Source organism: Vicugna pacos, chromosome 1, assembly GCF_048564905.1.
Source record: "Vicugna pacos chromosome 1, VicPac4, whole genome shotgun sequence".
NCBI lineage: Eukaryota > Metazoa > Chordata > Mammalia > Artiodactyla > Camelidae > Vicugna > Vicugna pacos.
The window spans coordinates 64,186,147-64,200,339 of NC_132987.1; the positions used below are offsets into that span (position 1 = coordinate 64,186,147).

At 53.4% G+C, this 14,193-nt stretch overlaps 1 protein-coding gene across 2 annotated transcripts in view; it reads left to right on the forward strand.

Moving 5' to 3' along the window:
* Positions 1–6,652, forward strand: part of ITGB5 (integrin subunit beta 5) — a 105,157-nt gene extending 98,505 nt beyond the window's left edge. For both annotated transcript variants that reach the window (XM_072963927.1, XM_072963924.1), the window contains 4 exons: positions 356–459; positions 3,759–3,878; positions 5,199–5,365; positions 5,958–6,652. In XM_072963927.1, coding sequence (XP_072820028.1) covers positions 356–459; positions 3,759–3,878; positions 5,199–5,365; positions 5,958–6,053 — 487 coding nt within the window. In that variant the 3' untranslated portion in view covers positions 6,054–6,652. The remainder of the gene's footprint in view (positions 1–355; positions 460–3,758; positions 3,879–5,198; positions 5,366–5,957) is intronic.
* The last annotated feature ends 7,541 nt before the right edge of the window (positions 6,653–14,193 follow it).

Here is a 14,193-nt window from a genome sequence, read left to right on the forward strand (position 1 = left end):
ACCCCTCTTCGAGGCTGGGCACACTTTCATCATCAGGAACTTCTTGTTTGGATTTGGCTCCTGATATCAGAACTTGAAATCTCTCCAACCTGCAGCTTGACCTGTGGACCAGACAGACATGCACATACACTCACATATGCTCCTCCAAGAGCCCTCGGGCTTCCCCGTGTGATGGCAACAAGAAGGGCAAGGCAGAAACAGTCCCTGAGGCCAAACATTTGAAGATGGGAGAGGTTGAAGCCTTCAGGGGCAGGCAGGAGGGCTGGGACCCGCACTCGTGGGACACGCACGCAGTTACCCACGTGCAGCTGCTACACCGCGTCTAACACCCACATTTGTTGCCTCTTTTCCAAAGAGATTGTGTGGAATGCTTGCTGCTTCACTCAGGGAGCTCAGCTGACAACCAGACTTGCCAAAACCTGTGCAAGGATGAGGTGATCACGCGGGTGGACACCATCGGTGAGTGTGCTGAGTGGCCCCGGGCAGCTGCCCCTTTAGGATCTTGGCAGACACACAGAGACATTCTCCCTGACGAGGATGACCGTCAGGACTGCCTGGCAGGCGGGGTAGTTTTAGCCTTGAGTTAGGAAGCAGCCTCAGCGCCTTGGCCAGTCCTTGCTGGCTCCCCCGTAGGACTTGGGGCGTCTGGGCTGGGGCAGTGGTTCCAGGCTCTCCAGGTATAAGACCTCCTCTGTCCGGTTCCTGGAGCCCAGTCCCTTCCTAGCCTCATCTCCCAGGCTTCCTTTGAAGTTGGCATGTTAGAATCGGTGCTGTTAGCTGCCACAACAAACCAACCCCAGACCTCAGTGACTTAACAAATTATAAGTCGGTCTGTCACTACTGAAAGTCCAGTGAAGATGCTGACAAGGACTCCATGTGGTCCTGCAGAACTCAGGTACCCTCTAGATGGTGGTTCCACCCTCCTCCAGGTCCTTGGTATCCCCTCCATTGAGTCAGCAAGTGGGGAAGACAGGGAGGGATCAGGCGGGGGGCCTTCATGGGCCAGACCTGGAAGTGGTGCCCATAACCTGCACCCAGAGCCCAGTTGTCCGGCCACATTTAACTGCGAGGATGGCGAGAAATGTCCAGGAAGCCAGGAAACCATGTTTGGTGACCAGCTAGCCAGTCTCTGCCCCATTTGACCTCAGCCCAGCCAGCTGTCCCAGTGCTGCCGGCATCGGACAAGGCAGAGATCGCATTCAGTCTGGATGAACCCAGGGTCCAGTGCCGCCCTGGCGCTTCTCCCGGTGACGGGTCGCCCACTCCCTGTTCCATTGTCCTGCTTGGCAGCTTGCATCGAGGCTCTTCTTGTTCCAGCCGCTGCAGTTTGACCCCATCCATTCATCCATCCAGCCATGCCTTTACCGCTGCTCAGATGACCACAGGTCCAGTTCTGACCAGGAGCCCACAAGGAGGCTCCGACAGAGGTGCAGACATGTTTGTTTTCACCATCTCTGGGCTGCGTCCATTCTTTCCTGGTACAGCCACTGCTGTCCAGGCTGAGGAGTTTCTAAGGGTAAGGCTGCAGATCACACACCTTAGCCCTACAGACACGTCACGGGGTTTAGTGCCGGTCTGGAAAACTCTAGTTACATCCAGTCCAAGTGAGCCTGTGCCTGAACCCTCGTGTGCTGCTGGGGAATGTGAAATGATGCAGCCACTTTGGAAAACGGTTTGGCGGCTCCCCCCAGATTAAATATAGAGTTACCACATGATCTGGCAGTTACACCCCAGGTGTATACACAAGGGAATTGAAGGCATACGTTAACACAAAAACTTGTACGTGAGTGTTCATAGTGACATGATTCATAACAGTCCAAAATTGGAAACAACCCAAATGTAAATCAACTGATAAATGCAAAAGTAAACCGTGGTGGTACATCCATGCGATGGAATATTATTTGGCCTTAAAAAGGAATGAGGTGCTAAGACATGCCACAGCATTGACGAACCCTGCAAACATTATGCTAAGTGAAGGAAGCCAGGCAGAAAAGGACATGTATGCCTCCATTTTTACAAAATGTCCAGAATAGATGAAAGCACAGAGACAGACACTACACTAGAGGTCGCCAGGGCCTGGGGAGAGAAGGGAATTGGGACTGAGTGGTAAGAGCTCTGGGGTTTCTTTCTGGGGTGATGGAAATGTTCTGGAATTAGTGGGAACAACTACACAATGTGGTGAATATACTAAAACTATGGGATGATGAACTTTACAGTGGTTACAATGGTGAGGAAGAAAGAGTGTGTGTCTCCAAAGGGACTCTTACTCTGAGGTTTCCTTGCAGGCAGCCCTGCCCTCTTCCTTGCCCTCAGCTGCTGCAGCCTCCTTGCCCCGGCCGCTCGTCTGTCTTGGCCCCGACCTGCCCCCTGTGTAGACTTCCACGTTCCTGCCTCCCTGGTCTTGACTGACTGCTCTGTCTGGCCAGGTCCCGGCTCCTGAGGATGCCGAGTCATGTATTCAGCCAACCCATAATCACTGTGCCAGGGCTTGTGCTGGACCTGGGAGCCAGCCGGGAGCCCGTTTGCCTGCCCTGCTTCTGTCCAGTGACTTGAGGCCTGGCTCCCAGCCAGTTCCGCCTGCAGCCCTGGGACCGTTGCCCCTAACCAGGCACACGCAGGAAAGACAGGGCGATGCCTGCCCGCAGCCCAGTAGCAGTTCCCTCGCTCACGCAGCCGTTCGTGCACAGCTGCCTCGCAGCCTGTGCCCCTGAGATGGATCAGCTGCTCACAGAGGGCTTCTGTTCAAATTCCCCAGTTACCTCCTTCCTTCCTTCGCCTAGGCCTTTTCATGCACACACACGCCCTCTCACCCAGACTGGACTTAGGACTGGGAGCTGAGAGAAAGCCCCGGCCTCCCTGTACGATACCCACAGCAGTGTCGGTCCAGGTGGAAGCACCTCTGAGCAACAGGCTCACGAAGGCCAGAGCTGGAAGGCACCTGGCGTCTCAGCCTGGCCCGCAGCCGTCACTCAGGGCCGAGGCCATTCCCGCGCTGCCCGCCTCCCTCTTAACACTCTTCCCTGCGTCCCTTCCCTCCTAGAAATCAGTCTAATCCCGTCCCAGGGAAGCCTTGGAATGCAGATAACACCTGGGGGCTGGGGGGGGGGATTGTGACACCTCTGCCTTGGGTAACGGCTGTGTGGGGACAGGGTGGTGTGGAAGCAGCTCATGGAAGGGGGCTTCTTACTCCAGGGGGCAAGGCGAGGCCAGCGGTGTCCGGCCTGGCCCTGGCCTCCGGCACTGACTCACTGTGCATCGGCGCAGGCCCCACGGGGGCTGCCAGCCTCTCGTCCAGACATCCTCGTCTCCTTGTGGGTCTCTCTGGTTTTATATTCCAGGAAAGAGCTGCCAGCTCTTGGCTTCTCAGCCAGCTCCCGGCCCAGTGGACTCACGTGTGAGCTCTCACTCGGCCTCCAGGAGCACCAGCCTGGCCCTTCTTCTCTTTATCCAGTTTCGCTGCTCAGTCCCGCCCGGGGTCCTGCCTCCTCTCCTTCCATGTCGCCCCAGCAAGCACTGCAGAGGACTGAGGGGCCTCCCTTGCTTGGAAGGAAATTCATGTCCCCAGAGAAGCTAACTCAGCACCTGGGCCTGCACTCTTGCTGTGAGAAAGCTGGCCTCGTCTTTCAGGCCCAGCCTCCCCTTTAAGCCTCTCTGCACCCCCTTCCTTCTTTGAGGGGTCCGAATCCTCACCCTGTCCGTCAGCGGCTCTGAGTTGCTCAGAGACATACACAGGACGTTTCTGCTTGGTTTTCTTCCAGTGAAAGATGACCAGGAGGCTGTGCTCTGTTTCTACAAAACTGCCAAGGATTGTGTGATGATGTTCACCTACACAGAGCTCCCCAGTGGGAAGTCCAACCTGACGGTCCTCAGGGAGCCAGGTGGGTGGGGGCCAGCTCTCTCCTCCGCTGGGGGCTCGGTTTCTGACATATCACTTGTTCTCACCATCCTTTCCATACTTGAGAAAGAGGAGAGATATATTCCTTACAAAGATCAAGGTCTAAGGTCACCCCTCCCCAAATGCTAGAGTTTGGAAGAAGGATGGCCGTACATCTGGGGGCCCACTGCTGGCGTGGAGCTTGGGGGGCACAGCTTGAGGTCCTGGGAGTTACAGGAGGCTGGGGCCCTGCCCTGGGGGAGTGTTTCGTCTTGACGGAGGTGGTCACAGGGGTGATAGTAAGCACAGAACCCACGTCACCTGCATGGCTGGTGGTGGTGTGAGTGTGCAGGGTGGGTCCGGACCACCAGGGCTGGGCTGGCCAGTCGTGCACCAGGGAGCATCTGGGGGCACACGCAGCCCTGGCTGGGCTGCGCACTTGCTGGCGTGGAGTCTAAGAAGGGCAGATGGAGTGCTGCCGTGTCCAGCTCCCTGGGCCACTGAGGACGGCACACTCTAATCCAGCACAGACAATTCTGCCTCATGCCCTGGTCCCCTTCCTTGAGGTAATTAGGGTTTTGGGTATGACCGCTTTTATTCTTCTCTGGAGGAGTCAGGGGTGTAGGGGGCAGAAAAAGATCTGCTCTCTTCAATTCACAGCATTGCAAACTGTTTTTCCATATGGGGCCAGACCACATAATGTGCCTTCCCTAGGCCAGAGGCAGAGGGAAGTGTTGTGGTCCCGGCCCAGGATGCACGCCTGTAAGAATGAGGCTTTGTTTCCAAGGGCTGTCTTTGTGGTTCTTTGAAAATAAGCACATTTGCTCCAAAGGGCTCCACACTAAGGGCTTACAAATGTTGGCTGGCCCCTCGCCCAGCCCTTGTGGAAGCGGCTTCATGATACCTCCTGCCTGTCCAGTCTGCTCCTGAAACTGTTTACATGAAAGCTGAGATGTGGTCCAGCGTCCTGTACGGAAGGCGAGGCCAGGCTGGGGTGTGGGAGCTTCAGGTTGGGGAGATGCAGCCGTGCACACACAGCCCGAGTAAAGTGGAGCGGCCACCAGGCTTCTCCTGGGCTTTGCCATCGATTGCTGTGGGCCTTAGAACAGTCACCAGCCCTCTTTGAATCTTTCACTTTTTGTGCATTGGAGAAACCTGCCTGCCCACCAGGTCTCCCAGAAGCAATGCGGGGATCGCAGAGCATCGAGGGGAGGCCTTTGGGGAGAGGCATCCCCTTCATCACAGACGTGCCTGAGGTCTGGGTGGGAGGCTGGGGAAATGGTGATGCTGGTGGCTTTCCTTACCGTGCCCTGGTCCCTTCCAGAGTGTGGAACTGCCCCCAATGCCATGACCATCCTCCTGGTTGTGGTTGGCAGCATCCTCCTGGTTGGGATTGCGCTCCTGGCCATCTGGAAGCTGCTCGTCACCATCCACGACCGGAGAGAGTTTGCAAAGTTCCAGAGCGAGCGATCCCGGGCCCGCTACGAAATGGTAAGCCAGTGGGAAGTTGGAAGTAGAAAAATGATCAGGCTTCGGGGTCCAGTTGTGTTCAAACAGCCGACAAAAGCCCACTGACATCTTTGGAATTGAAAACAAAGGCAAAATGTGATCGCAGGCAGTATTTGCCCAATCCTGGATGCCCGGCACAGAGCCCTGTGCCAGACCTGGGTTGGGAGGCTCACAGGCAGGCGCTCAGCGCAGCATCAGCAGGAAGTCTGGATGGTCTGGACACAGTCCCGGAGAGGACCCCAAGTGCTCAGTCTGTCACAGATCTGTGTGTGTGAGTCTCGGGTCCCCAAGCAAACTGCTTGCTCCCAAAGGATGGAGCACTGAGTCAGTGCCCCCGAATCCCCAGTTAGTTTCTGTTAAAGCTAAAAGGGACTGTAGAGACCATCTGATGCAGCCCCTCCTTGCAGAGACAGACAGAAAGCTCTGGGAAGGGAGGGCCCTTCCCAGGCCGGCAGGTTTGAGGCAGCCAGGCCTGCAGCACAACAGCACTGACCCGAGAAGGGCCCCCAGCCCTGACTCTGCATGTTCGAACAAATGAACTAACACATGTCCTCTGGCCTCCCCTGTTCTGCAGGCCTCGAACCCTCTGTACAGGAAGCCCATCTCCACACACACCGTGGACTTCACCTTCAACAAGTTCAACAAGTCCTACAACGGCACAGTGGACTGACGGTGCCTCCTCCTCAGAGGGCCGGAGGGGCACGTGCTCAGGTTAGAGGCGGACATGCTGGGACAGCTGCTCGGCCTGCTCACGGCTCCCTGCATGGCCAAGCGCGGTGACCTTCCAGTGGGCCTGGCCGAGGAGCCCGCGGCTGCACAGCAAAGCGCCCGGCCGCGCCACCTGGCCACCCCTCCGAGCCCGGCGCCGGCCAGGGACTTTGGCGCTCTCGACTTTCCTCACCACATCTGGCTCGTGGTCTCAGTGAACTGCTGAGACACTGGGCTGCCTCTCCCTCCAGCCTGGCCAGAGGGGAAGGCTCTTGCGAGCGTCAGTGTAAAACACCGACAGACACAGTCTTGGCTTTTCTCGTGTTGATCATTTTTATATGAAATAAAAAGATCGTGCATTTATGGTATAGTCCTGATTCCTGAGAATTACCTTCCTGGTGTCTGCCTCGCACGTGGGCGTTGGTGATGGGATTATTGAGACGCCGGTTGAAGGCACATAGTTTGCAAATGTCAGCTTTCTTCTGTCCATGTTTGTTTAGTACTTTTGTAATGAAAAGGAAAGATTGTTTGGTAATGAAAGTAAAGACTAAAACCAAAAGATTCCGTGTTTGCCTGACACTCTTTATGACGTGCACGTTCTTTTCTAAGTGGTCGTGAATGGTGACCCAGTGGGGACTGAAATGGCTGTGCCCTCCCTCAGGGGACCCCACAGCAGCCGGTCTGATGCTCCAGATCAGGGCTCTTCACACAGCTCCATGCGGTGCTCAGAGGCAGCCGGTGGGGGTGCTCCAGGGAGGTCTGGGCAGGTGCCTTTGGACCCTCCCAGCATTTGCTTAAAGAGTTTAGGCTAGAAACTGTGCCAACCATCCCCTCGGCCTCCTGCCCCCGTCCACAGGTGCTGAGGCTGGAACTAGATTGACAGATGAAGGGTCAAGCTGTGATTTCCAAACTTCTTGCACAATATTATCAAGAACAACTTCTTTCCAGTGCCTTCCCCAGCCAAACTTCTATGCCCCAAAGCACAAAACCCATTTCACCTTTCCTTCCCTGCAGAGCCCGCAAGTCCCCGTCTGTTCCCATCTTTCCCGTATCTGAGGCAAGAGGGCCCCCACACGTTACCTGATTCTATCCTCTTTAAAGAAGACGAAGCTAATTGCTGGAGAGGGGCTGCGGCTTTCCCAGGTGTAAGAAGCCTAATGACAAACTGGTAGGAAGAGCCAGGTCTCACAACTGGAGTGCTGGCCTCCTGCTACCACTCTGAAATCTCACTTTTTTTCCCTATTGGCATCACTTCAAGGCTATTGGGTTTTCATTCCAAATTCATCTGCTCTCAGCCTTGGACCAAATTCCCTTTACTTAATTTTAGCAAACACTAAGACAGATGTCTATCAGAAAACAGCCCCATTACCTGGGGGAAATAGGAACAGATTCTGAGTTTCCTTTGTCCTATGTAATTAGGATGAAACAGATCTCGTGAAGGCGAAGCTGCCTTAAATCCCTTTTGGAATAAAGCCAAATATAAGTAAATATACAAAACAGATAAATGGTGGCTTTGAAACCTTTCTAAACTGAGAAAAATACGACTTTGGAAGAAACTTTGGGTTTCTATTTTGCTTGACTGTGGGTTTCTTGGAGACACATCATTAACTTGTTCAAAGTCATTTTCTATCTGGGCAGCTCTATAAGGGCACAGTGTTCTTGAGCCGCCAACATAGAGGATGGTTCCCACCTGATGTGGAAGTTAGGGGTATCCCCTTGGTGACACCAGATGGCTGTTGTCAGAGCAGCTGCTCACAGTGGTCTGCTGCCCCCTGCTGGACACCCTGGGGACAGCAGTTCAGAGACGACTCCTGAGATCTTCACCATGTGATTCCCTTACTTCTTTCTTGAGGTGATTGAGCCACACTTCCCGTTTCCCCACCCTGCATCTCGCCTGGGTTAACACAAATGATGGAGCAGGAGCTGAAGGTGGGCTGCAAAACTCTCTCAAACCGAAGGCTGACAGGCCCTTTCCTTCATTCTTTCCTCCTTTTTCCTTCCTTCCTTTCTTTCTTTTGTAGTCAATTTATGTTGATTTAATAAGATTTCCAAATGCTACTTATTTTTATTGATTTCTAACAATTTATTTTTTAACTGCAAAAGTAGTACGTTGAAAAGATGGAAAATGAAGAGACCATAAAGTAAAAATATTTTATAATCACACCACACAGAGGTAACCACTCTTGCTCTTTTTGTGGATGATGCCTGTCTTTCTTTTTCTATGGATATATGTGTAGTTTTAAGCAAATTAGGATTATAGTATGACTCTTAAAAAGGATAGGGATTCTCATTCCACTTGGTTGACTAGGCCGTAGTCAAACTAAAATAACTAACAGCTGCTGCTTCTGGGAAGACATGTGTTTTTAATTTGCTTAAATAGAATCAAAGCTGTAGCGTTGGTGGTATAGTGGTGAGCATAGCTGCCTTCCAAAGCTGGAGGTTGATGATCATGGAACTCTTGGGATGAATTTCAGGTAACAGCAAACAGATGGGGAGATCAGAGGGGTGGAGAGAAGGTCCTTTTCTCTGCTCCAGTGGCATCTCTTACCTGAATAGCTCCTCCCTCTGTGCGGGGCTCCTGCTGCCTGGAGTGCAGCTTCCAGCAGGCTCTGTGACTGGCCCGGAGGAGCAGCGGAGACAGGACAGCCGCGCAGAGGAAACTCAGGAGGAGGTAAGTGTGTCTGAGGCAGCCCTTGTGGACCATGGAGCCAGCCCTGGAAGTACAGCCAGGGCCCCTGCTGGACGTGTCTGTGTCTGTGATGTGTCCGTGACGGCGGTGCTCCTGTCCCTCTCCTCCGGCTCAGCGGGCTCAGGAGGCTGGGCAGGTCTCTCCCCACCTGGCTTCTGTCCTGCCCCAGCTCAGGAGCTCCAGGCTTATCAGGCAGGCAGGACACGGCTCCATTTTGCCCCCAGGCCCCTGGAGGAAGATGTAAGTGGAGGGAGACAGCTGAGCAGGCGGTGGTGCTGGGAAGGGAGAGCTGTGCTGGGAGATTCATCCTTCTCGGTCCGCATGGATCCTCCTGCCGAGCTTGTGGCTTTGGGAGGGACGGTCACTGCCCAGCTGGCCCCAACTGACAGGGTTGCCAAGGCGGGTTGATGACGTGTCACAGTGAGATGGTCTTCACAGCCAATTTGTTTCTCTGGAGTTCAGTGCTGGGACATTCTGAGGCTTCATTTTGTCACACAATGGCACCTGTATAATTGAGTCTTGATTGTCAGGAAGCTGGGAAATAAATGCCACTAAGCATAACCTACCTCGAGTTCTTACCAGGCTCCTCGTCCTCTCCACCGAACCCTGCTCCCTCTGCTGCCCCATCCCCCTCGCCCCCACCTCCACCCTCGCTCTCCCATCCTTCTGAGAGGTGTTTTGCATAGTGTCTTCACTTTCAATGGCCTCAAATTCTTGTTGCAAAAAGGCAGTCTCTAAACTGCACATAACCAAAGGGTTATGAGCCCCAGCAACCTTCTAGGATAGTTCTTAACCATTTTGGGTTGGGGAGCCTTTTGGTGTTCTAGTGACCACTACAGACCCCTGGTCAGAATAATGCTCATGAATGTGTAAATAAGGAACATCCTGAAAAGCCTGGGTCTATCTATCAGGCAACTGGTTACCATTTACCATCGTAGTCTGACTTCAGAAACACCCTGGGAGGCTCGCCAATTACAGCTTCATTGGTCCTATGTCCACAGACTGTCAAACACCTGAGACTAAAAGCAGCCTCTCCTCATTTGACCCTCACAATAGGCCCACATGGTATTCAGGGAAGGTAATGCCTTCTCTTTCTAAGGAGGAGATTGAGATTGGTCACCCGTGGAGTGAGCGTTGGCACGTGAAACCCCAGCTCAGGGATCCCTTCTCTCGTTTGCTGCTCTTTCCTCTGTGTCGCACCTTCTCTCAGGAAAAGCAAGACTGTCTTTCCTGATCCTAGAGCTCCCTCATGTGACTAGGGAGTCATCTGAGGTTCCCACTTCAAGGCACACTGAAATAAAATGTACCTCCACGTACAGACAGGTTACAAAGTATCTCTCCCCCACCTCTTCCTTGCATCTCTTTCTCTTGTCCCCGGCTTAGGAGCAGTTTGGTACATGGGTGGTAACCACGAATCCACGCACAGCTCAAGGAAATTGTCTATGTAAAAAATGAGGGAAGATGACAGCTGACACACACTTCATGATTCCTGGCACAAAAGTTCAACACTGTAAAGAGTCCTTTCCACAGACGTGGCCATGGTTTGTGTAGGCACTGGTTCGTGGCGCATCTCCCTGCCAGTCCAGCTGGAGTACTTGCATGAGCAGACGTGGGTACTGGTTGGCATTCACATCCTAGCCTGTGACCATAAAACTATTTTAAAAAACCTACACTGAACAGAATACACCGTCAGCTGAGGGTTGTGTGGCCACATCCTGAGTGAGGGTCTCCATGTGGGTGGGAGGTGGGGGCAGAGGCTGCAGGAGAGACGTGAAGGCCAGGGCTGCCTGCCTCTCCCGCCTGCCCAGCTGTCCCTGCAGGGAATGTAGGCTTGACTTGAGCTGGGAGACATCCCGTATCGTATCGGAGGGACCCGGAGTCTAAAAGGGGAGGAAGAGGGAATGCTGCAGCCCAAAAGGAGACAGACTGTGGGATTCAGGGAAGTCCAAGGGCCGCAGGATGGCATGGGCGGGGGAGGGGGGAGCATAAGGCAGGGAAGGAGATCTGACCAGGCTGTTTTCCCCTGAGCGAATTCTGAGGCGAATAAGAATCTCTGGGCCATCACTCAGGTATGCAAAAAAACATTATTTTTTAACTCCATATCACCTCTACTTCAAGTATTCAAGTGATGGCAGAAAACAGTTACTAGGTAAAGAGGGACAGTGTCTTGTTAAACACAGTTGTCTCAGGACCCCCCACGCCCCACCCTGCTGGTTGCTAGGTACAGTGTCATGACCCTGGAGGTGGCCCACAGAGCCGTCTGGGCACCCGACATCTGCTAAGACGTCACTGTCCTCATCAGAACCACTTCCCGCTGAAGTGTCCCTGCACGCTCATGGAGAGCCTTCCCGTCCACCAGCTCTGTTTCTCAGTTAACTCCCACACCCTTTCAGAGTAAAGGAAAAGACTTCGTGGCTTCTCCCTCATGTTATCTGGAGGGACAGGAGGCTCAGGCCACCTCAGGCTCTGCCCCAGCCACGCGTGGCCTCCAAGTCCACTGCCACGGCCCGTGCTGGGTCTCTGCATGGTCCCCGCTCTCCTGGGCCCCTCCTAGAAGAGCGAGGCCCAGAGCTCCTCTGTGGCCTGCACGCCTTTTTTCCTCCTCTCTTCCCTCCCTCCCGCCCTGGAGTTCAGTCTGGGGTCAGGGAGCCTGTACCGCAGCCCACCCCCGGGCGACTGTGACCACCCCTCTGCCTTCTGTTCCTCTCCCCTGCTCCCTTGGTGGGAAGGAGAGGCAAATGTTCTTCCAAACCAATACATACGCCAGAACCTTGAACTTTAAAAGTTAAAAAGCATTCTAATTGCTTTGTTTCTCTTTGTGTTTCCATTGTGGCATCCCTTTCCTGAGGCCAAAGGCCAAGTGCAGAAACTGGAGAAAGCAGACTGCAGGGCAAAAAAGGAAGGAGGGGAAAAAAGCTTGATCATTCAGACGAGGCCTGATTACGAACTTTGAAGGCCCGAGGATCTAAAAAATGTGGCATCCCACACCCTATAATCCAAAATTAAAAATTAGCAAAACAGCATCAACCATAAAATAAACATACAGCACCCCAAGAGTCCTGGCCCCCCACCCCTCTTTTGGAGTACCAGATTCCTTCAGAAGGCGTGTCTTGGTATCCTTGCTCCACTGGTCGCCTCGGCCCACGCTTAGTCGGCCAGTCGCACGCCCCAGCACTGACGACACGACTTGCCCCGTCCGCGGAGGGGTGGAGGCCGCACACCGTGGAGTCCGTGGGTCACTGGCTGGCCGACGTGGGCTCACGGCGACGAAGCACAGTATCCCTGCAGGAGCCCGGCAGCTGCTGCTTCTGGAGAGATCACTGGAAGCAGCCAAAGGGCAAGGCAGACAGGGAGCCTGGGTCTTGGTGGAATCAAGTTTTGTCTCCCTCGTAACCAGGGCTACACCTGGCGTGGTGCACTGTTAAACGTGTCAGCCGGCTGTTGCTGCACAACAAGCCTCCCCCACATCCCACGGCCACGATACTGAGCACTTATCATCCTGCTCAGGGGCCTGCACACCTGATGGGGCCTTGGCACCTCAGGCTGTGGAAGGCTAGTGTGGGCTCCACTCTTAATTTTTTCTTATTCTTCTGGGATGTGTGGGCTAATCAGGGCCTGATCTTCTCGTGGTGGCAGTGAAAGATGAGTGAGTAGAAACACGAGTCTAGGCTCAGAACTGGGTCCCTGTTCCCTCCACCCACAGTCCATTGGTCAGAGAAAGTTAACAGCTGAGCCCAGCAGCAGCGGGGCGTGGAAATACCCTCCACCTGAAACGGGAGGGGCTGCTGGGCCGTGCAGTGCAGTGCACGGACTCGGGAGGGGGAGGGAAGCATGGGGACATGGACGGTTTGGGCACTTTGTATTGAATCCTGGTGGCAATGGAAGCACGTGTCTCTTGAACGGTGACTGATAGGAAGCCTGGCTGCTGTCTCTTAGGGTGGCATGGAGGTCCTAATAAAAGTTTAGTTTAGAAACTAAGTTCCATAATGACTCGAACATGTATGTCGGGGTCACTCCGTGCTCAGTAAATACTTGATTACTTGGTGAAAGACACTTACACGTATAGTATGTAGCTGCATGTAGACCAAAGAGGGGGAAAGTTGAATCTATCTGCCTTACAGCAAGAGGGTGAAAAGGGTAAGAACGAAATACCAAGCTGGAGGGTAAGGACAGGGATTCTAGTCCTTACTCTGCCTGTCATTAGCTCTTCTGTAACCTTAGGCGAACCATTTCCCAACTGGCCTCCATTTCATCTGTGAAATGGGGTGATCAGATCAGACGATCTCTAAGGGGCTTCCAGTATCAGTTTCTGAAGATCCCAGGGTAGAGTCACCACTCCAGCTGCCGACAGGCCCGTTCCTATTGGACAGACACACCGACTCTACTGCACACTCCCAGCCTGCCCTGACGAGCCTTTCAGAGGCACGTGCTCAGGGCACCTCCCTCACTAGTGTGGATACAGTCTGAGCACTGAAGTGCCCCATGATCGGGCTGCTGGGAGCCTACGAACACTCACAGCCAGGCCGCTACAACCCAAGAGCAGATCACACAGCTGGGCTCAGGACTCCTGGTTGTGACAGTCTTTCCTCAGGGTCTGTGGATGTCACTACCTGTCTCCAAGCTTCCAGTGTTCCAGGGACAGTCCACTACTAGTTGGATTCCTTTTCCAAGTAGTTTATTCCTCTAGATGCTTGTAAAATTCTTCCTTGAAGTGCCTTAATTTTTACAGGATATGCCTTTGTCTGTAACACCTGCCTGGAACTTAGTAAGCCCTTTTAATCTGCAGACTCAAGTATTTTTTCAAACTGGAAAATTTCCTCATTGTTAATTTCGATCATTATTTACTCTGCTCCCATTGTCTTCTCACATTCATGGATCTGTCCTCTAAGTCTCTCATCAGTTCCACCTTTGTCCTTTTGTTTTGAATTTTGATATTTCTTCCACTTGATCTTCCTGCCCACAGATGTAGTTCTCAATATTATCATACCATCTTTAAATTTCCCATCAAATTTCCAAATTGACAACTACATTTTTGAGTTGAGTCCCTTTCTACAAATTGTGTCATCTTGTCTTTGCTATTCTGGTCCTTGAAGTGTGGTCTGTGTCCTGTGGAGCTCAGTTTCAGCAGAGGGCACTTGTGCTCGCTTTCATTCAGAAACATTCGCTGGGTCTGATCCAGGTGCCGAGAATACCACACTGATGGGAAATCCCTGCTCTCTTGGTGCTCACAGCTGTTACAGGTGGTTTTCTTTGCTTTTCTCCCCGGGTGGCTGGATTTCCTCAGGTGCTTCTCTGGCCTACCCTTGGCTCTGTACACTTTGACCCTCACGTAGCAGCAAACCCGCGGCTGGTAGGAGGCGCACAGGCTGCATCCATGGGCCAGCACTGCACTAACCAGGACAGGCGGTCAGGA